This window comes from Xiphophorus couchianus, chromosome 7, assembly GCF_001444195.1.
Source record: "Xiphophorus couchianus chromosome 7, X_couchianus-1.0, whole genome shotgun sequence".
NCBI classification, from domain to species: Eukaryota; Metazoa; Chordata; class Actinopteri; order Cyprinodontiformes; family Poeciliidae; genus Xiphophorus; species Xiphophorus couchianus.
The window spans coordinates 19477268-19494402 of record NC_040234.1 but is presented as its reverse complement, the minus strand read 5'-3'; the positions used below and the strand labels follow the sequence as shown (position 1 = coordinate 19494402).

At 36.5% G+C, this 17135-nt stretch overlaps 1 protein-coding gene across 4 annotated transcripts in view; it reads right to left on the bottom strand.

The window, feature by feature from the left end:
• Positions 1-17135, bottom strand: part of tmem198aa (transmembrane protein 198aa) — a 45131-nt gene that overhangs the window by 9285 nt on the left and 18711 nt on the right. For 3 of the 4 annotated variants that reach the window (XM_028023160.1, XM_028023159.1, XM_028023162.1), the window contains 6 exons: positions 16253-16545; positions 10998-11236; positions 10401-10613; positions 9645-9768; positions 5053-5363; positions 1227-4511 (listed from right to left, as the gene is read on the bottom strand). In XM_028023160.1, coding sequence (XP_027878961.1) covers positions 4362-4511; positions 5053-5363; positions 9645-9768; positions 10401-10613; positions 10998-11236; positions 16253-16391 — 1176 coding nt within the window. In that variant the 5' untranslated portion in view covers positions 16392-16545 and the 3' untranslated portion in view covers positions 1227-4361. Of the gene's footprint in view, positions 1-1226; positions 4512-5052; positions 5364-9644; positions 9769-10400; positions 10614-10997; positions 11237-16252; positions 16546-17135 lie in introns of those variants that run through there. The other variant, XM_028023161.1, reaches the window with a different exon arrangement.

Here is a 17135-nt window from a genome sequence, read left to right as displayed (position 1 = left end):
GTAGCCCTTAAACATTCTCACAACCCCACTGTCACAACAGGACAGTGGGGTCATCGTGCTGTGGGAAAGTCTTTTGCCTCTAGGGGAAGAAAAACTATTCATAGTTGGTGGGAAAGGTGGTTTATTTAAATATATGAGAACCAAACTACTTAAAGCTGAAAAAACTTGAGACTAGGTTTGGTCTTAAAATAAATAAAATATGTCAAAGTGTGTTGTAGCAATGTGAGATTTGAAAAAGTTCAGAAGGATACCTTTTCAAGGTACCATATCGCTGATCATTAGCGCTTCTTAAATAACATGCACATCTTTGTATTGATACCTTTATGAAATGTAATTATGCAAGCTTTGTCAGCCAAACATAGCCCTCTATTTCAACATTTAATTCACGAGGAAGAGAGGAACTGAAAAGAGATTAAAACAATCAGTGTAGGAGATGTAGAAGTGAGGGAAATGTGAACAATGGCTGGGTAATGAGTTGTCCCTGGTCACACTTTGTTTCCAGCTGAAAGCAGATTAGAAGCAACAAGACTTGCAGTCTGTGTCATTTGTCTCTGAAACCACTGGAGTGAAAATGTCAACAGAGATGAAAAAAGGCCACGGCTGTGAGTGTTGAAGACAGAAAAGAAACAGATAATAAATGAGCATTCGATGAAGAACAGGAGAGATAGATGGTGATGCAGGCTGAAAAGAAGAGAAATGAAGACGGCGAACTGAATGAAAAGGTTATCTGGACAGAAAAAGACGCAAGAAGAAAAATTAGAAAGAGGAAATTGCGCAGAATGTTGTAACGGAGTTCAAAAAGAAAAAATTTGATGGATATTACAGTAATTAGTGTGAGTTGCGTTAGCCAGAATATTCTGCAGTCATTTTTTGCAGCTTATGTCTAAAACGCCCCACTCATTATGTAGCAGGTCAACAGCAAAGGGCAGCATATTTCTACTGTACCTTCTGTTTTCTTTAAAGTCAGCTTACTTTATGATTTCTTCCTACTTATTGCTTCCAGTTTTCTAATACCAGAGGAGAACATTGATTTCCAACCTCTATGCTAATTCATGATTTGTATACTGTACATGTCTTAACATTTTTCTTCCGAACATAAGCCATCTTTAATTTTGTACCCAGGAATATGTTTTTGGAAAGACCCCAAACATGCCACAGTAATTGCTGATCTGTGCTTTAAACAAGCATGCAGCTGGAATAGGTTTGAAGAAAAAAAGATTCAAAGCCAAATTTAAATTCCAAGTTTAAAATTTGTCGGCTGAATTCCATCATCACAGGTTCAACCAGCAGAATGAGAAACATATTTACACAAGGTCAAATCAAAAAAACATTCAGCAGGATCACAGCATGACAGGTCTACTCCATTAAAAGTATTCAGCTGCAGAAATGAAACACAACATAATATTAAAAACATTAAAACCGAGTCAAATATTTGCACATTAAAATTATTTACAAGTCAGTATCTACAGTCAAAATATTCTCACAATATAAAGTACAATATTCAGTGTATCTGAATATTGTACTTTATGAAAATAATAAAAGACAAAGCAAAGCAATATACATAAAAGAATTATTAGCCCACACTACCAATTACAAGCAAGAGAGGAGCCAGTGATTAGCATTTACATATGATAACATACATCACCACTACAGTAAAAACACAACCAGGACATAAAAAAGAGGACTGAGGTACAAGCAAAAATAAAGTTACACTATTACAGACATTACAGTGAAAGACCATAAGAATAATACCATAAAGTAGAACAGGAGGTGGTTTAAATTAAAAAGAAATAGTTCAGAATTTTTTACAGCAGTTCTTGTTAGGAAGTTGTAGTTGTCTACTGTGGGTAACAAATTATCCACAACCATCTTTGCATCGTCATTTAGTATAAATGAAAATCAGTTGGTTGATGAGGCTGAAGCTAAAGTGTAATCTGAGGGGAGCCCAGACCAAAGTGGATTCATACCATAATAAAAATATTCCAGTTCTGAAACCTTCAAAGTGGTTTATGCAAGCAGCCTTTGATCATGTTTTGAACTGTCACTCTGTTTTAGCCGGGCTGCTTATTTTCGCAGCAAATGGAAATAGGAGGTGTCACAGTGATGTTCCTGTACAGAACATGCACCTCGAACTGCACATATACAGCATCTTGACAGATTAACCACCTACTAGAGAAGTGAGTCAGAGTAAAAATCAAGTAAAACATTTTCTAAACTACCAAAAATATTTTTGCTTTTTGACCAGAAATGCTTTACATATTTAATCTTCAGCATGTTTAATGCAGGAACATTACTGATGGTGCACCACGTTCTAGCTCCTGTTCCGGTGAAAATAGCCACCAACGATCTTTATAAGTAATCACAAAATACAAACCTGATGACAGTTATAGGGTTAATAAAAGAGCACCCACATAAACCACTATGATGTTTTTGAGATTGGAGGTCTGCTTTGGTCATGGCCTCTGTCAGACTGGCCATTAGCTTCAGCCTCTGGGACCAACTAATCAGGATTTATGCTACTGGAGGTAAGATGTCAACTGCTTGTAACAGAACCTTACTTTAAATATTCTGAAGCATCCATCTAGTAACAATACATGTCCTGTCAAAGGTTTTTACTTGGACAGTGTAAATATACAGAGATAAAGCAGTGTTTATGCACCCTTGGTCCAAAAAAGCTGGAAATCTGGGGTTTCCACATGGCAAAAAATACACAACACAATGGATACAGGTATTACACGAGTTTTGTCATGCAATAATGGAGTATAACATAGTTAATTGTCCCCCTGTAAGAAAGAACCGCAAAATCTGCAAACGTCAAACACTATTAAATCAGTGCGTGAATGTTTAACTGTTGCTCCGCTTTGTTCTGCTCACATTTCAAATCATGGAATCCTACATTTTTAGGAATCAAGTTTAATCCATTTCTTATTTTTGCATTATTGGCAGTATCATTTGTCATAACTCATTGTAATATTTCCTTAAGTTAGGAATTGTGCGTGTGTAAAACATCTAAGTTTCTGTAAGGCGTAAATAAAATAATGTTAAACATTACATCTTTACGTAAAACATTGAAATCCACCTCTCCTCTCTAGATGTTGACTCAACATCTTAATTGCAAGAAATACATAAATTAAAAATAGAGTAACATGTAAATTTATGTTGACACAAACACACATAAAGTCTAAAAGACAGGTCCAGCAGTAAACATTAGAGGGTGCCATTTGCAGATGCTTTCATTTTCTTACCTCTTTTCAATGAGCTAATCTTTCTTTAAGGCCTCCTCTTCATTACATAACATGTCATGAAAAACCTTCAGAAGTTAATCCTCCCAAGCGAAGCAGTATGTGGTAAAACAAGAGGAGGAAGAGTATTGTACATCATGCACATCTGACATTTAAATGAATCCCCTCGTGTTTGCTAATAATTGGGCCAGCCCATCAGCTGTAGGGCTCACGTGTCCACTCAAACATAGAAGCAGACCATTTGGGACCAAACATGGAGGAAGGTCAGTGATGAGATGTAAACACATCTGCCTTGGAGAATGGCACAATATGCAGAAAGCAATACTAATTTAGAAGAGGAATTAACAAAAAAAAAACCCTCTTTGGTTTGAACCGCTCAGTTCGATTCACACCTACAATTCACCCCCCTTTAAAAAACCCACAGGATTTTCCAAGCCACTTGCTATTTTCTGTATTAACAAGCTCTGATAAAAAAAAATAACCCCAGTGAAATAAATATCTTACTTTACACAGACACCTCCAAGTGGAAAAAAAATGAACAGTAAGAGCTTTCAGTTCAGTGTTTGCATTGTACCTTCAGTTTGTTTTAACATTTAACACTGAGCACTCCCCTCAGAACCCTTGAAGTGAAGTGTGTCATCCTTTAACTTCCTTGAAGGTAGAGATACTGAATACAGATGAAGAAAAAAAAAAAGTTGCAGTTCCCCGATACTCTAAAATACACACAATTCCACTTCAGCTGCAATGTTACAGAGTATGACAAATATGCCCTCTTCCCTTCCCAGAACGGTCACATTGAAAAATTACTGAAACAGTTTGCTTGATAACATATAAAACAGCTCCATTTTCTTCAGTGCCTCGATGGAAAGCAAAAGCTTCACTGGCGCTAAATGAAGAATCGGATGGCCATCAATTTGTGCTCCCTCCAAAACCAAAGTCTTTGTTCATTATCTTTCTGAAAACCAAAATGGTTGGCAAAACACCAAACAAGACAAAACCATTTTGGGTTACAAATGATCAGAATATGGTAATCTTCAGTTGGGTAAACTAACAGTAGATTGGGCTGTTTCAAGTCTTTTACCAAGAGTTTTGAAGGAGACAGTGATTGTGTGAATGTGTTTAGATCCGAACTGCTGGTCCACTGGGGACTGTGAGAGGCACTTGAGAGCCGCAGTCATAGTCCAGTTGAGCCATCCGAGAGCGACTCATTCGAGTGTGGGAGTAAGCCCGTCTTTCTGTCTGTCTGTCTCTGAAACTCCTGATGTAGCTCTGTGGATGGACAGAAGATTAGAAAAAGTGAACAAACATCCTTCTCCTCAACTGTATCTGTGATATGTCACAGATAATGTTTGATTACTGAGCCATATTTTACTCATTAAATTACACTAAGTGTACTAATCTGTTGACTTCAAATTGTTTGGACTGGATATCCGGTTTGGACTGATATCAGATTATAGGGGTCATAACACAAACATGTGCCATACTTTGCAGGTTGTATTTGTAAATGTTTAAAACTATGAATCATCTACATTACAATTATGTTAAACTTTTATGCTAGATTGTAACATAAAAGCCCAATAAAATACAGTTAACTGTGATTTTAACATGGCAAAAAAGTGGAAGAGTTGAAATGGTATGAATAATTTTTCAAGACACAGTAAATCTACTTATGTTAAAGCAGGACTGTAATGTAGGATCTCAATAAAATCTCAACTTTTGTGGGATCATTAATTCCAAAGAACAAAAAGACAAATATCAATAAAACTTTTTTTTTTTTCTTTCAGTTTAAGAATGAGAATAAGAATATTACCGGAGACAGCACATCTCCATCAAAGCGTCTTTTGGGGTTGGGTTTGCGGTGGTAGCCGGGTTCTGTCTGGGAAGGAGGAGGAGGGACCTTAGGTTGCTGAGAGCTCTGGGTTTGGTGATGAGAGTGGGAGACCACTGGGTGGTGGTACTGCTGGTGATGGTGGCTGTGATGGGTTTGAGCCTTCTGCTTGAGGGTGGTCTTCTGGTTTTGACGTTTTTTCTTCTTCTTGTTCTCCTTCTCTTTTTTCAGCTTTTCCTCTCTTTGTCGGATTCGCATGAGCTGAACCCGCCGCTGCTGTCGACTCAGTACCACTGGAGGTCAAAAAGAACAACCTTACTTTAATTATGTGGGGAAGGAAAGGAGAAAGAGAACAATAGGTAATCAAGTGAGAGGGCCTGTATTGTATTAGGGAAAACCAGTGAGGAACAATGCACTTGATAAGAGAGGGCAGATTAAGATATAAGTTTGCCTGTGTCACTTTGTGGTCCTATGTGTGTTTTTTGCATAATGCAGAGCAACTTGAAAAAATTTAAATGTAAGAAAAATGCAGACAACTTTTGCTATTTTTTTTTTTGACATTTCTAATTTGTGAGGCGACTAATTTGCCATGCTGAGTCTACTTGCACCAAGCTGCTCAGTTTCCTGACATATTGTGAGTGGGTGAGTGTGAGCTTGCTATTTTAACACGCTTTTTAGCAGAAGATGTCCAAAATCCATGCCGTCTTATGGTCCATTATTTAAACTAATGGATATACTTAGCTTTGATTCATTCATTTTATATCAACATAAATGATGCTTCAGTTGAAGATATTTGTCCATTTATATTGTGTCTTTTATGAGCGTCCTCACATTGCACACAGACAAAGACTGTGTGTGTTCATGTGTGTGGAAATGTTTGTGTGTGGCTGTTATGTGGTCTATTATTGTTCCTTTGTGCGTGTGAACATGAGGCACCATCTGCCAGGGAAACTGAGTAATGATACCCCCTCCTTTTCTATTTCTAAGTTCACTCTATGCCACCCCTCTCTGCGCACATGTTTCTGTGTGTCATAGGGCCAGCAGACTAGTAAAGCTATCTTGTAAGGTCCAACATAAGTTGTTTTTTTTATTGTAACAGACAAATGAAAATGAGATACAAATATAAATTTGACCTAATTCATTCATTCATGTTGTGTTGCAGTCGCTGTTCTGACAGAAAACATGATTTCCTTCACGGTTTCACTTGGGTGCTCCTGCTTACCCATTGTGCCCCGTGTTGCAACCCTCACCCATGCCCTTCCCCCCATACACCTGCTCCCTCATTACGCTGTCCCTTTCCAGTCACTCTCTTTTGCACTAAAGTTCTTGTCACCATTAAATGGCACCTTTAGCAGCCTAATGCATTCTTACAGCTATTTATATTTTGGAAAACACAAGCATGGATACTTTTACTTTGAAGCTGACAGTTATAAAGTAGAATATTTTTTTAATCACCATTAAGCTTTTTATCTATGATTGATTAGTTTATAATATTTGACTTAAATGGATGCAAACCTATGAATTTACCTCTAGAGAAATGCTCACACATACTGCTTCCTCTTGCTACATTGAGGGAAAATCTAAATATATCAACAGTGATATGAAGAACAATTAATAAAGACTTAAGCATAAGTCTGGTTAATCATTGGGTACAATTTCCAGTTGCCAGAAGATACCACAAGCATTGTATTTTAGCATAAGCAGAAGAGTAATGTTTAGTCATAATATTAAATTATAAAGAGGATGTGATAATTTTCTCACAGCTTTTCAGTGCAAAATGTGCATGGATACTGGTTGAAGCTAATTGTCATTATTCAGAGAGAAATTAGTCATGCACTGAGATGCTTTGGCAGGCTACTACGAGAGGAGGAAGTTCATAAAAGCATCATAAAGTGCCAAATTACATTCACCAAATGCACACAAGAATAAAGAATCTAATTTCCGGAAACATGTTCTCTGCTCTGATGAAACAAAAACTAAAATGTTTGGCCACAACGACTATGACGACATTTGAAGAAAAAGCAGGAAACTTGCAAGTCTGAGGACCCTAATCCAAGAATTCAGCAAAAATGAAGTACTTTTTGAAATATTAAATAGCCTAAAAGAGTAAATGTTTAGTCTGATTTAATATAAGACAGGGAAAGAAAAGAAAACTTATGTGTCTTTCTATAGAGTGTACGAAAATAGCAAATAAAACAACAAATACACAATGCCACCTTTGTGTTTAAGGCTGTTTTGAATTTAAAAGAAACCATTGCTGTTTTTTTCTCGGCTTCTATCCACTGTATAGAATTGGATTTTTTTCTTTTTCAAAATAACACTAAGAGCTTCCTCCAACTCTTTGCCCACGTCCTCTGTGTGGTATCCATGGCAGCCTGCAGTTTAATCCTATTATTTGAGCCAATGTGTAACTTATTCTATGAAACTTTGCAGCTGTGAATGCCAGCAGAGATCAAATGAAGTGTGTGTTTCCATCATAGACATGTGTGAACAAAATACTTTGCACCAATGCATTTGTGTGTCCCTCCAGCCCCTGCATTTGATTTAATACAGGAGTTATAAAGCATTTGTAAGCTGCATCTAGAGATTCGCTTTGTGCGTGAGTTGACCATCTGTGTTGTGGTTGTTTTCAGAATAGATTAAGGCTGTTTTTGTCAATAACAGATTCTGGTGAAAACATTGTTGCTGGTATATTCAGACTCTCCATTGCAAGACAACAAACACACACCTACACACACAGAACCTCAGTCTCTAATTCCTGAAGCAATGACAATACTTCTTTAAAGTTAAAACTTATCATAGAAGCTTGTAGTGGCCGTGGTCGGATCAATGCTGAATCAGGTTTAGAAAATCAGCATCTGTCAAACGCATCCATCCCCACAACTCAGAAGCTATATCTAACTTTTGGTTTATTTCTGAAGCTAATTCATGTTCGTCAGCATATTTATCAGAACATATGACCATTTATGTTACATATCATAAAAATATTCCCATGGGACAAACATCAAAGATGATGTTTTCTGGGACATGTTTCGCTACACTTTTTGAATGACAAAATCTTGAATTTCGCACATGGTATCCTAAAAATAAGGCCTTATGTACGCTTGGAAAATATTCTCCAAATTTCTTACCAATTTCTCGTAATCATCAAGCTATAATTCTTTACCCAAACATAAGTGCAGGGAAAAATGAATGCAGCAGAAAAAAATACAAAAGCTTCACACTTGACACAATAGTTTGTTTGTGCCTGGCAAGGATTTATGGCGCTTCATTCTCTTCATATGTTTTCATGTTACTACCACAAACTACAGTGTACATTATTTAAAAACTTTTGTGATAGACGTTTGTATGTATATTTTTGTGGTTACAACCTTGCAGAAGGTAAAAAAATAAATAAAAATATACAGTTTTGGCTATGAAGCTTCTTCATTTGTTTTCTACAATTTGACTTGAGTGTTTCAAATGTATATCTTTTACAGTTTTCCTGTTACCGGTAATTATTTTTATTCTCCAGCCACTGTGAGAACTATTTTTTAAATTTCAGTTTTCATTTTCATCTGTCAAATGTTATGAAAAGAAATTAAATTACTTTCAAATCCATGCTGAGCTTAAATAACCTGTCTCCTGTCATTGCTTTGAAGTCAATTCTGCATATAACCGGATGAAAAGATGCATTTATATGTCGCTGTCCTCTCTCTGTCCCTGAAACTGTGAATCAGCTTATGATCTGCTGCTACCTGTGGCGAGGTGACACTGTTTAAATGACACCCATGTTTTTTTCCTTAAAGAATTTTGCAGTTATAGTTAACTTCACTGAGTTAATCTTTTTTAATTTTAAGAAAACCATTCTGTTTTTTTGTTTGACTTCTGTTGCAGTGTACTATGTAACATCAATGTCATGAGCTTCAAAGAGTCTATCACACGAAGAGAAACTGTGAGGCACAAAGGTTGAATGCTTTATTTTGAATGTTTTTCTCTGGAGAAGGTTAAACAGAGTCTGACAATTTTCAGAGGGGGCTGAAAGCTTTTCTAAAAGTGTTCATGTGCACTTCGATTGATTTAGAAAAGAAAATTGATTAAATGAACACATTTTTTTATTCATTTATCTTTGTTCTGCTCCCATCTCATAGCAAGACCAAGAATTTTCCTCATAAGATGGAGGAGGATTCAAATAAAAATATTCTGTGTGGTAATTCAGGAGGAAGTGGTTACATATGTAAAACTGATTGCTATTTCTCTGCTTCATGGAGATTTGATTAAGAAGGCAATGAAGCATGATTTGATTTTGTGCAACACACTGATTGGTATGTTAATACTAAAATAATTGAGTCTATCTCAGAGTGCATCAATTATTGTGGGTTACAAAAGAAACAATGATGAAATAAAAATAGTGAAATATTGCTTTGATTCTTTAAGAGAACAAAAGCTTTCCAAGTCGGGTCAACAGAATTGTTCTCTGAAGCAAACCTCTTGTGGTTTACAATGGGAAATTTCTTCTAAAACAATTTTGGTGTGCATTCCTATTTAAGGCAGTGCCAAATTAATTCTTAGCTCATTCAGGTTTAGATGCTTACCCTCCGTGTGAGAAAATCCCTCTGCAGTAACTTTCCATTGGATCAGAACTCCAAGGAGGGTCAGGACAGGCCACACCCCTAAGATGACCCAGGTGAACCAGCAGACAGGCTTCTTTGGTGCCACCTGTAATTAACATCAGTACAGTTTTTAAAAACCTTTGCTTTATTAGATATAGTGAATTTCCAGAGTTTAACTTTCTATGATATTAGCAGCATTCTGTTGGGAAACACTATTTTATTTCTAAGCATATAAAGCACAAGCATGTAGTAAAGCACAAGTTGCTGGTCCACTGCTGTAGACACCTTTATTTCAGTGCATTCATAACCAATTGAACTCAGTTAATTTATATAGTGCCTTTTCATAATTAAGGTAATCTCAAGGCACTTAACAAATTACTTTGGCAGATTGAGAGGTCTATAAATCCAAATCTCTGTTTTGAATTATGTAGAAAATAATCTCAGACCTAACTTGACACCCTTAACTGCTATACAATGAAGACCATAGAAGACCATAAAAGACCACATTGATCAAAAGTTATTTTTGAGCGAAAATAACTTTTGACTGATTCACAAAAGTTTGACTTAGAAATCAAATGGTATTGGCAAAGATGTAAATATGGCACATTTTATCTGTAAATTTGCAAACCTGTCAATCTGACTTTCACTCAAACATTAACATGTCATGAATTTTCATCAGAAACTGCCTCAAGGTGAATTCAACGCTCACATTCACAAACACACAGGAGCTGTCCTAACCTTGAGTCTCTCATAGATGTAGTGCACCAAGGCAAACAGCTCTATAAAGTAATCCACTGTGACAGTGATGATGGCAGAGCCAAATGTTGCTGTAGAGAAGGTGACAAAGCACCGTTGCCACTGAAGAGTGAGGACGGCAAACAATGTCCCAGAGCCCAGAAGGATTCCCAGAGGAACCCATACTGTTTTAGGGTGATAGAATTCCTCCATAACCTGGAAAAGGAAATGTTGTTTAGTAGTTGCTCTTTTCTACGATAGCTTGTAGAAGCATGTTAAACCGTCTCCATTACAAAAGAAAATCAACACTAATAAAACATAAAAAGTTTAAGCTGGGATGAACAGCTTAAACAGTTGCTAATATAGACAATTATCATAAACGATAAAGAAATATAAAGAAACATTTTCAGATCTGTTCCCTATAGTTTTTTTTATGGTTAAAGTTTATACTTCCTGGAAGCTTTACAAATGCTACTTGGGATTATAAATCTGGTTGCAAATGTCTATTTGGTGTATCTCTAATAATAACTATGAAATATTTTCATTGTATTTTATATATCCACAAAAAATAAAAACAACGAACAAAAGGAAGGGATTTACCACAAGTGATGCAACTCCAACCAGCAGGCCCAGCAGCAGGCCTACCATAAAAAGGCCCACGCTGCGGACCAACATGGTCACCAGGCCACACAGTGTCCCAATGCCCAGGCCAATACCGACAGATGCCTCTACGCTCAGCTGAGTGTCCATCACCCTCTCCTTGTAGCACAGCATGAAGATGACCACAGAGCCAAACATCAGGCCTGTTAGAAACAACACTGCCTTGAAGCATCGATAGCCTGAAGGGGGAAAACAGAGCACTGTGAGGCAGACACATGCATTAGACATTTGGCAGCTGGATGGGTGTAAACACTAATTAATATTGTTTGATAGTGGTCAGTGATTTATTGTTTAAAATAAGCAATGCTTAATTCATCAAAACCATTATGTCTGATCATACTCTCACAGCGTTAAGACTAATATGCAATAAGAAAAGTAATGGTCTCACTATTAATATCTTCAAAGCAGTGCATCTTACTTCAAAAACATGTAGGTGAGAAACTGTGCTTTTTGCTTTCTTTTTCTTTGTTTGAGATATATATTTTTTGAAGGTCACAGCATTTATCATCAGAACATCTGGAAAAAGTACATTTACTCATAAAAACCTGATGACGATAACAACCATTACAAAGGAAAGCAAGACGGAGGATGCATGACTGTATCTGCCCAGAAAGACAAGGACTATTTATTTAAAAGAGCTCTTCATATAAGAACCTCATTAATAAGACACACATGTAGGGTTTCTCTGATTTACCAATTTATTCTCATTATCTGATTGCACACTTTCCTCCATTTGGTATGTTGATTGACTCCATAAAACTGCATAGATGCAAGCATTTCTGAAAATAAAGAGCAAGTTATGAGATTTTAACACAAAAGATCAAATATAATGTGGAGGCTGCACAATGAGCAGCAGCAAAAAAAGGATTCAAAAATGCTTTTTTTCCCTGAAAGACAAGTGTGCTATCCTTACTGGAGTACTGAAGCAAAAAAAAAAGTTTAACTCTTATAAAGTAAATAAAATATGATAATCTTTGTATTTTGAAAGGTCATCTACATTCATCCGTTAAAACATTTGCTGAAAACAACAGCTGCTATCCTAATTTTCTGTTTACCATCATTTGCTCATGCCTTTTCTATCTGTTTTTTATGTATTTTATTCAAATGAAAGCTTACAAAATTCTGCAAAGCATTAAAAGCTGAGCTTATCGACCATTCAAATCTCCTTTGCCTTTGCTTTTGTGTTTATTAATGTTTGCCTTTTCGTTATTTTTTTTCTGAATCTATTTCTTTCTCTGACCGGCCTTGGTCTCGAGGGTACCCAACCTCAGATTATTATCTTTGTTTAATCAGGCATTGCACTGCTGAGCAGCACAATACTCTTTCTTATCTAAGCCAATGTCCAAGCTTCTCCCCTGTGACCATAGCTCATTTAATTGACATGCTTCTTGTAGCTTTTTTTCTCCCTTGTATACAGTTCTCTGAGGGATTTTAGATATCTTTTATCTGGGATGTTTGTTGAAGCCACTGCAGCTTTTTACAGCTGTTTGCACTTGCGCTACATTACGCCTGAAGATATACAAATCATAACATCTACTGCCATTTTAAGCATTTGTTTGATCGCTAGCCGCTAACTAATTCCCAACATGCCATGATTTCTATTAATCAACAAATGAATTTTAATGTCACTTCCTATTTCCTGCTAATGATTTCAGTGACTCATCTTTCCTCTCCCTTTCTCAGTCGTTTATCCCTCCAACTGTTCCACTGCTCATCCATCCCTCCCTCTCTATCTTTGTTCCTTGCTTCTTTCCTTTCTCTTCCTCCAGCCATCAGCCAATCCCATCTGTTCATCCCAGCTTAATCAGCTCATGTCCTTCCTCACATTATCTCCCGTTGGCTTTGCTTTATCAGTCCTGTTTCAGCAAAACCACTCCTGATTTATACTACAACTGTGTCTGGATGAACTAAATAAATGCAAACATTTTTATCTTACCCTCCAGTCTAAGATCAGCACCTACTTCGTCAGAGAAACAAGCAATCTGAAATAATCCCTCCTCTGACTGATCACCCTTACTAATGTGCCGTTGTTCAACTCTAACTGAGGAACTTCTGAGGCATAAACAATTTGCTGTCTTCTAAATCTAAACGGCAGCTTCTTTTTTATATAATATTGTGTACAGCTAAGGCATAGAGAAACTTGAAAACAGGTTATTGAAGTTGAATGTGTAAAATATCTTTTCATTCTATCCTGCTATTATTTTTAATACCATACTTTGCCCAGTTAAAGTGCTGTTTTTTTATAAAGACACTCTTTCAGCTAATATAAAATACTTTATTTAAAGTTATTTTTTGTATAGATACAGTCCATTTCAACATTAAAGGATCTAAAACTTCTGCCTTGATAAAATTGGATCGTAGCGTTGAGTTTGGCACATTGTCACGATATGTCATGCACCCTCAAGGCTCCATTCTCAGGTTGCTATACTTATTACATTTATCTGTATCCCAGAAAATTACATGTGTGCTTCAGTGACATTTGTCGGTCAGATTAAATATAATTTTTGAAAATAATCGTCTTTAAGCAAGTATTTAACATGCTTTTGAGACCACATTTTTGTACTAATTGGTTTATTAATCTGGTTTGGTATAATATTGTAAGAAATGAAAAGTCATGTTTTCATTAAAATTATCAGACAATGAGGTGTGTAAGTCTATGTGTAATGAATCTACCGTCTATAATGTGTTTCCCTCAAGGGAATAAGTTACTGAAATAAATAAACTTTTAAATAATATTCTAATTTATTCGGATGTAACTATGCTCTGCCTCAGATTATAAAGTACTTCAACATCTCGTATTTTATCCTTATGATACAGTTTTATACGCTAATATTTCTGTTTCATCACTTGATCAAATTCAATAGCTGTCAATAGCTGTCAGTGTGCCTTTTCAGTCAATGTGTAGATTGGTTATAAGTTCTTTTCTAATTTAATCCTAAAAAACCGAGTTTTTGGTCTTGGTCCCAAAAACTAAAGACAGAGCTGCACTCACCTTAACCCTATCCCTAAAAGAGGCTAAAACCATAGACCGTGGAAAAATCCCAGATGTTACCACTCAGACAATAATTCTAACATTGAGTTTATTACTATTTTAGAAATCATTCTCTAGAATAAAGAGTTTCTTGTTGTTGTTCTGTGAGGCACCAAATGGCGTTGGGACCTAATATATTTCAGAGGTGCTTGTCATGCATGAGCTTAAGAACCTTGTTGTCATCAGAGACTTTTACTCTGTTATCCTAGGACCAACACAAATCAAGGAAGGGTGATATGAAGTTTATATAATCTTCTGTTCTGGAACCAACTCATCTTCCTTTTTGTTTCTCATGCATTTTTCTTTACCTTTGTTCCTTTATTTTCCTCTCAAGCGCTTTGAATTAACTTGTATAGATTGTGCTAGATGAATACAATTCCCTTGCTTTTTATGATAGACCTGAGGACTATCATCTTCTCCTCTAATGCTAAAACTCCATAAAACATTTCTGTTTCATTGTTTCTAGAAATGTATATCTATGCAGTGCTGCTTACTGTGTTTGCTAAGTTTTTGAGCAGCTTACCTATAATGTAACATCTGACAATAGGTTTCACCTGGGTTTTATTGAATCTTCATGCTGTCTACACGCCTCAGTGCATCTCTATTTGAATGCAACAACCTGCTGAAAAGCCCTATTAGCTCTAAACCTAAAGCTATGTTTTGAGATGCTTTATATTCTTTTAGGGAAAGACTTATTAGCACCAACTAGATGTATTGCCAAAAAAATGATCAGGATGATTGTAAACTCAAACCTAATTAACTGACTCTAGCTATGATAAGATTAATTACCAGTCTGACGAACTCAGGGGTTGGGATAGCAGTGGTTTATGGTGCTAGAACTAAGTTTTTCTCCTGGTGGAAGCACAAAGAGCTGGTACTTATACAACTACTTTAAAACTGGAACTGATTTTTTGGACAAGATGCCAAAAGGGATGTTTTCTAACCAGCCATTAAGGCCTTCAAAAAACAGTTGTATTTATATTGTCAATACATTTCTGACAGGTGCTCTCTGTTTACATTAGATATCCAAATGATGCAACACTTTTCAGATAATTTGTAAAAAAAAACCATAAAGACCATACACTTTCCCTTCAAATTTACAGTTATTCACTACTTTGAGTTGATTCATCACATGGGGTATGAATGATTCCCACTCTATTTTCCTGACCTGTGGTTATTTTGACACCTCTCACAATTTCTAATTTATCAGTTGACCAATCACAGCAGACTCTGTCTCACATGAGTGAAGCTATTTCAAACAAAATATATGAGCTGATGGATGGGAGACAAAAAGAAGCAGCACATCTGCTCTTGTGTATTATAACTGGGAATATTATGGGTTGTTCATGAACTGCTCTTGCTTGACAGTGGAAACTGCTGGGTGGTGGCTCAGGTCAAGCATATTAAATGTGTGGTTCAGATGGTGTGTGGACACATTTTGTGTCTAACTGTAACCACTGATAAAGAAGCATCAATCCCTTCAAAGGCAGAAAGCAAAGATGAACAGTGACTTATAAAAGTATTCACACCTTCTGAACTTTTACACATTTGTAAAGTCAGAACCACAAATTTGAAAGCATAAATCATTTTCAAATTTCTTAAACATAAAATATATTTTCAAGGGTAGTTGAGTAAATGGGAAAGAGAAAATAAATCAATACCTCACTTGTTAGTTTATGATGAATAATCATAAAAGACACATTTTGAAAAATGTGTCTTTTCCCACCTCTTTAAAATAATCTTGTCTTTGTCTACCACATACATACTTTCACACTGGTGGGTGTAACTTGACACAAATTGAAAAGTTCAGAGTTATGCAGTGCATTTGTAAAGCACTGTATGATATTATTGTTCCTTTGGAAATATTTTCTGTAATTGTTTATTCATTACTCCATTGTGTGTTGACCCCAAAATTTCCTACTGATGATCTAATACATTCTATTTTCAGCCTGATCACAAACTAACCCTCAAAACAAAGCTTTGTGTCTTAGTGCCTGAATTAAACCCATTTTCTATGACAAATGTATCTACATTTATAGCATTTTTTTTATACAAACTAACTGGTTTCAGGTTATTGATAACTATTTAACACAGTAGTGCTAAATTTCATTTTGAATTTCACATTAAGTTAATGCTGGCATTCTGTTTTCACGGCTTCACTTACCAAAGAAGCAGTAGATGATTCCAAAGAGGCAGCACATGGAGCAGACCACCGAGGGCACAATCTCATACCTCCTCTCGATCTCCTGGTCACACTTTAGGCCCATCTCGGCTAAACCCAGAAGCTGGCTGGTGGAAGTCATTGTGGCTCCTCTTGAGGGGGGGAAGGGTTTAAGGGTAGCAAGGAAGGCAGGGAGGGGTGAGAGACACAGGGATTCCTGGCTCAGTGGACCTCACCCATGGAGACGTGTTTGCCTACAAACAGGAGGCGTGTAGAAAGAGTGATGGAGAGGGGCACTGGAAATGAATGAGGGCATGAAAGAAAGAGAGGAGGAGCATTATTGATTGCTCTTCTAAGTACTCAGCTGTGAGTGCTGACATTGCAGTAATGATGTGCCATAATTTTGAAAAACGAAACATCTGAGTAGAGAAGCTGGCATAAGTACTACTTAAGATGAAATGCAACGCAGCCACCATTGCTGACCAATATGTACATAAACATTCTCTTACAAATAGTCAGGGAGGATGGTGCAGCACAAATAATAGTTGCTATAGAAAGCTCAACCGAATGCATTTGCATAAATTAGCATTTCGTTGGAAATTGTGGCACAAGTACAAAATACCTCGTGGGTTTTACATATGTCTTATAAAGCAATTGCTCTCAAAGACTTAAAAGTCGTCATATACTCTGACAACTCACTTGAAACAACTCAGTAGAAAACAAATAAGAGGCATTTATAGGAGCTAATCAGAGCTGCTTTGTTTAAATGTTCAAGGCGTTGTTATGACTGTGAGGCTTTTACTGTTTTGTGGTTCAGCAAAATTATGTTGGAAAATTTATTTTCCTCCATGACAGCAATACACTTCCATAACAATACGCGTCCCTA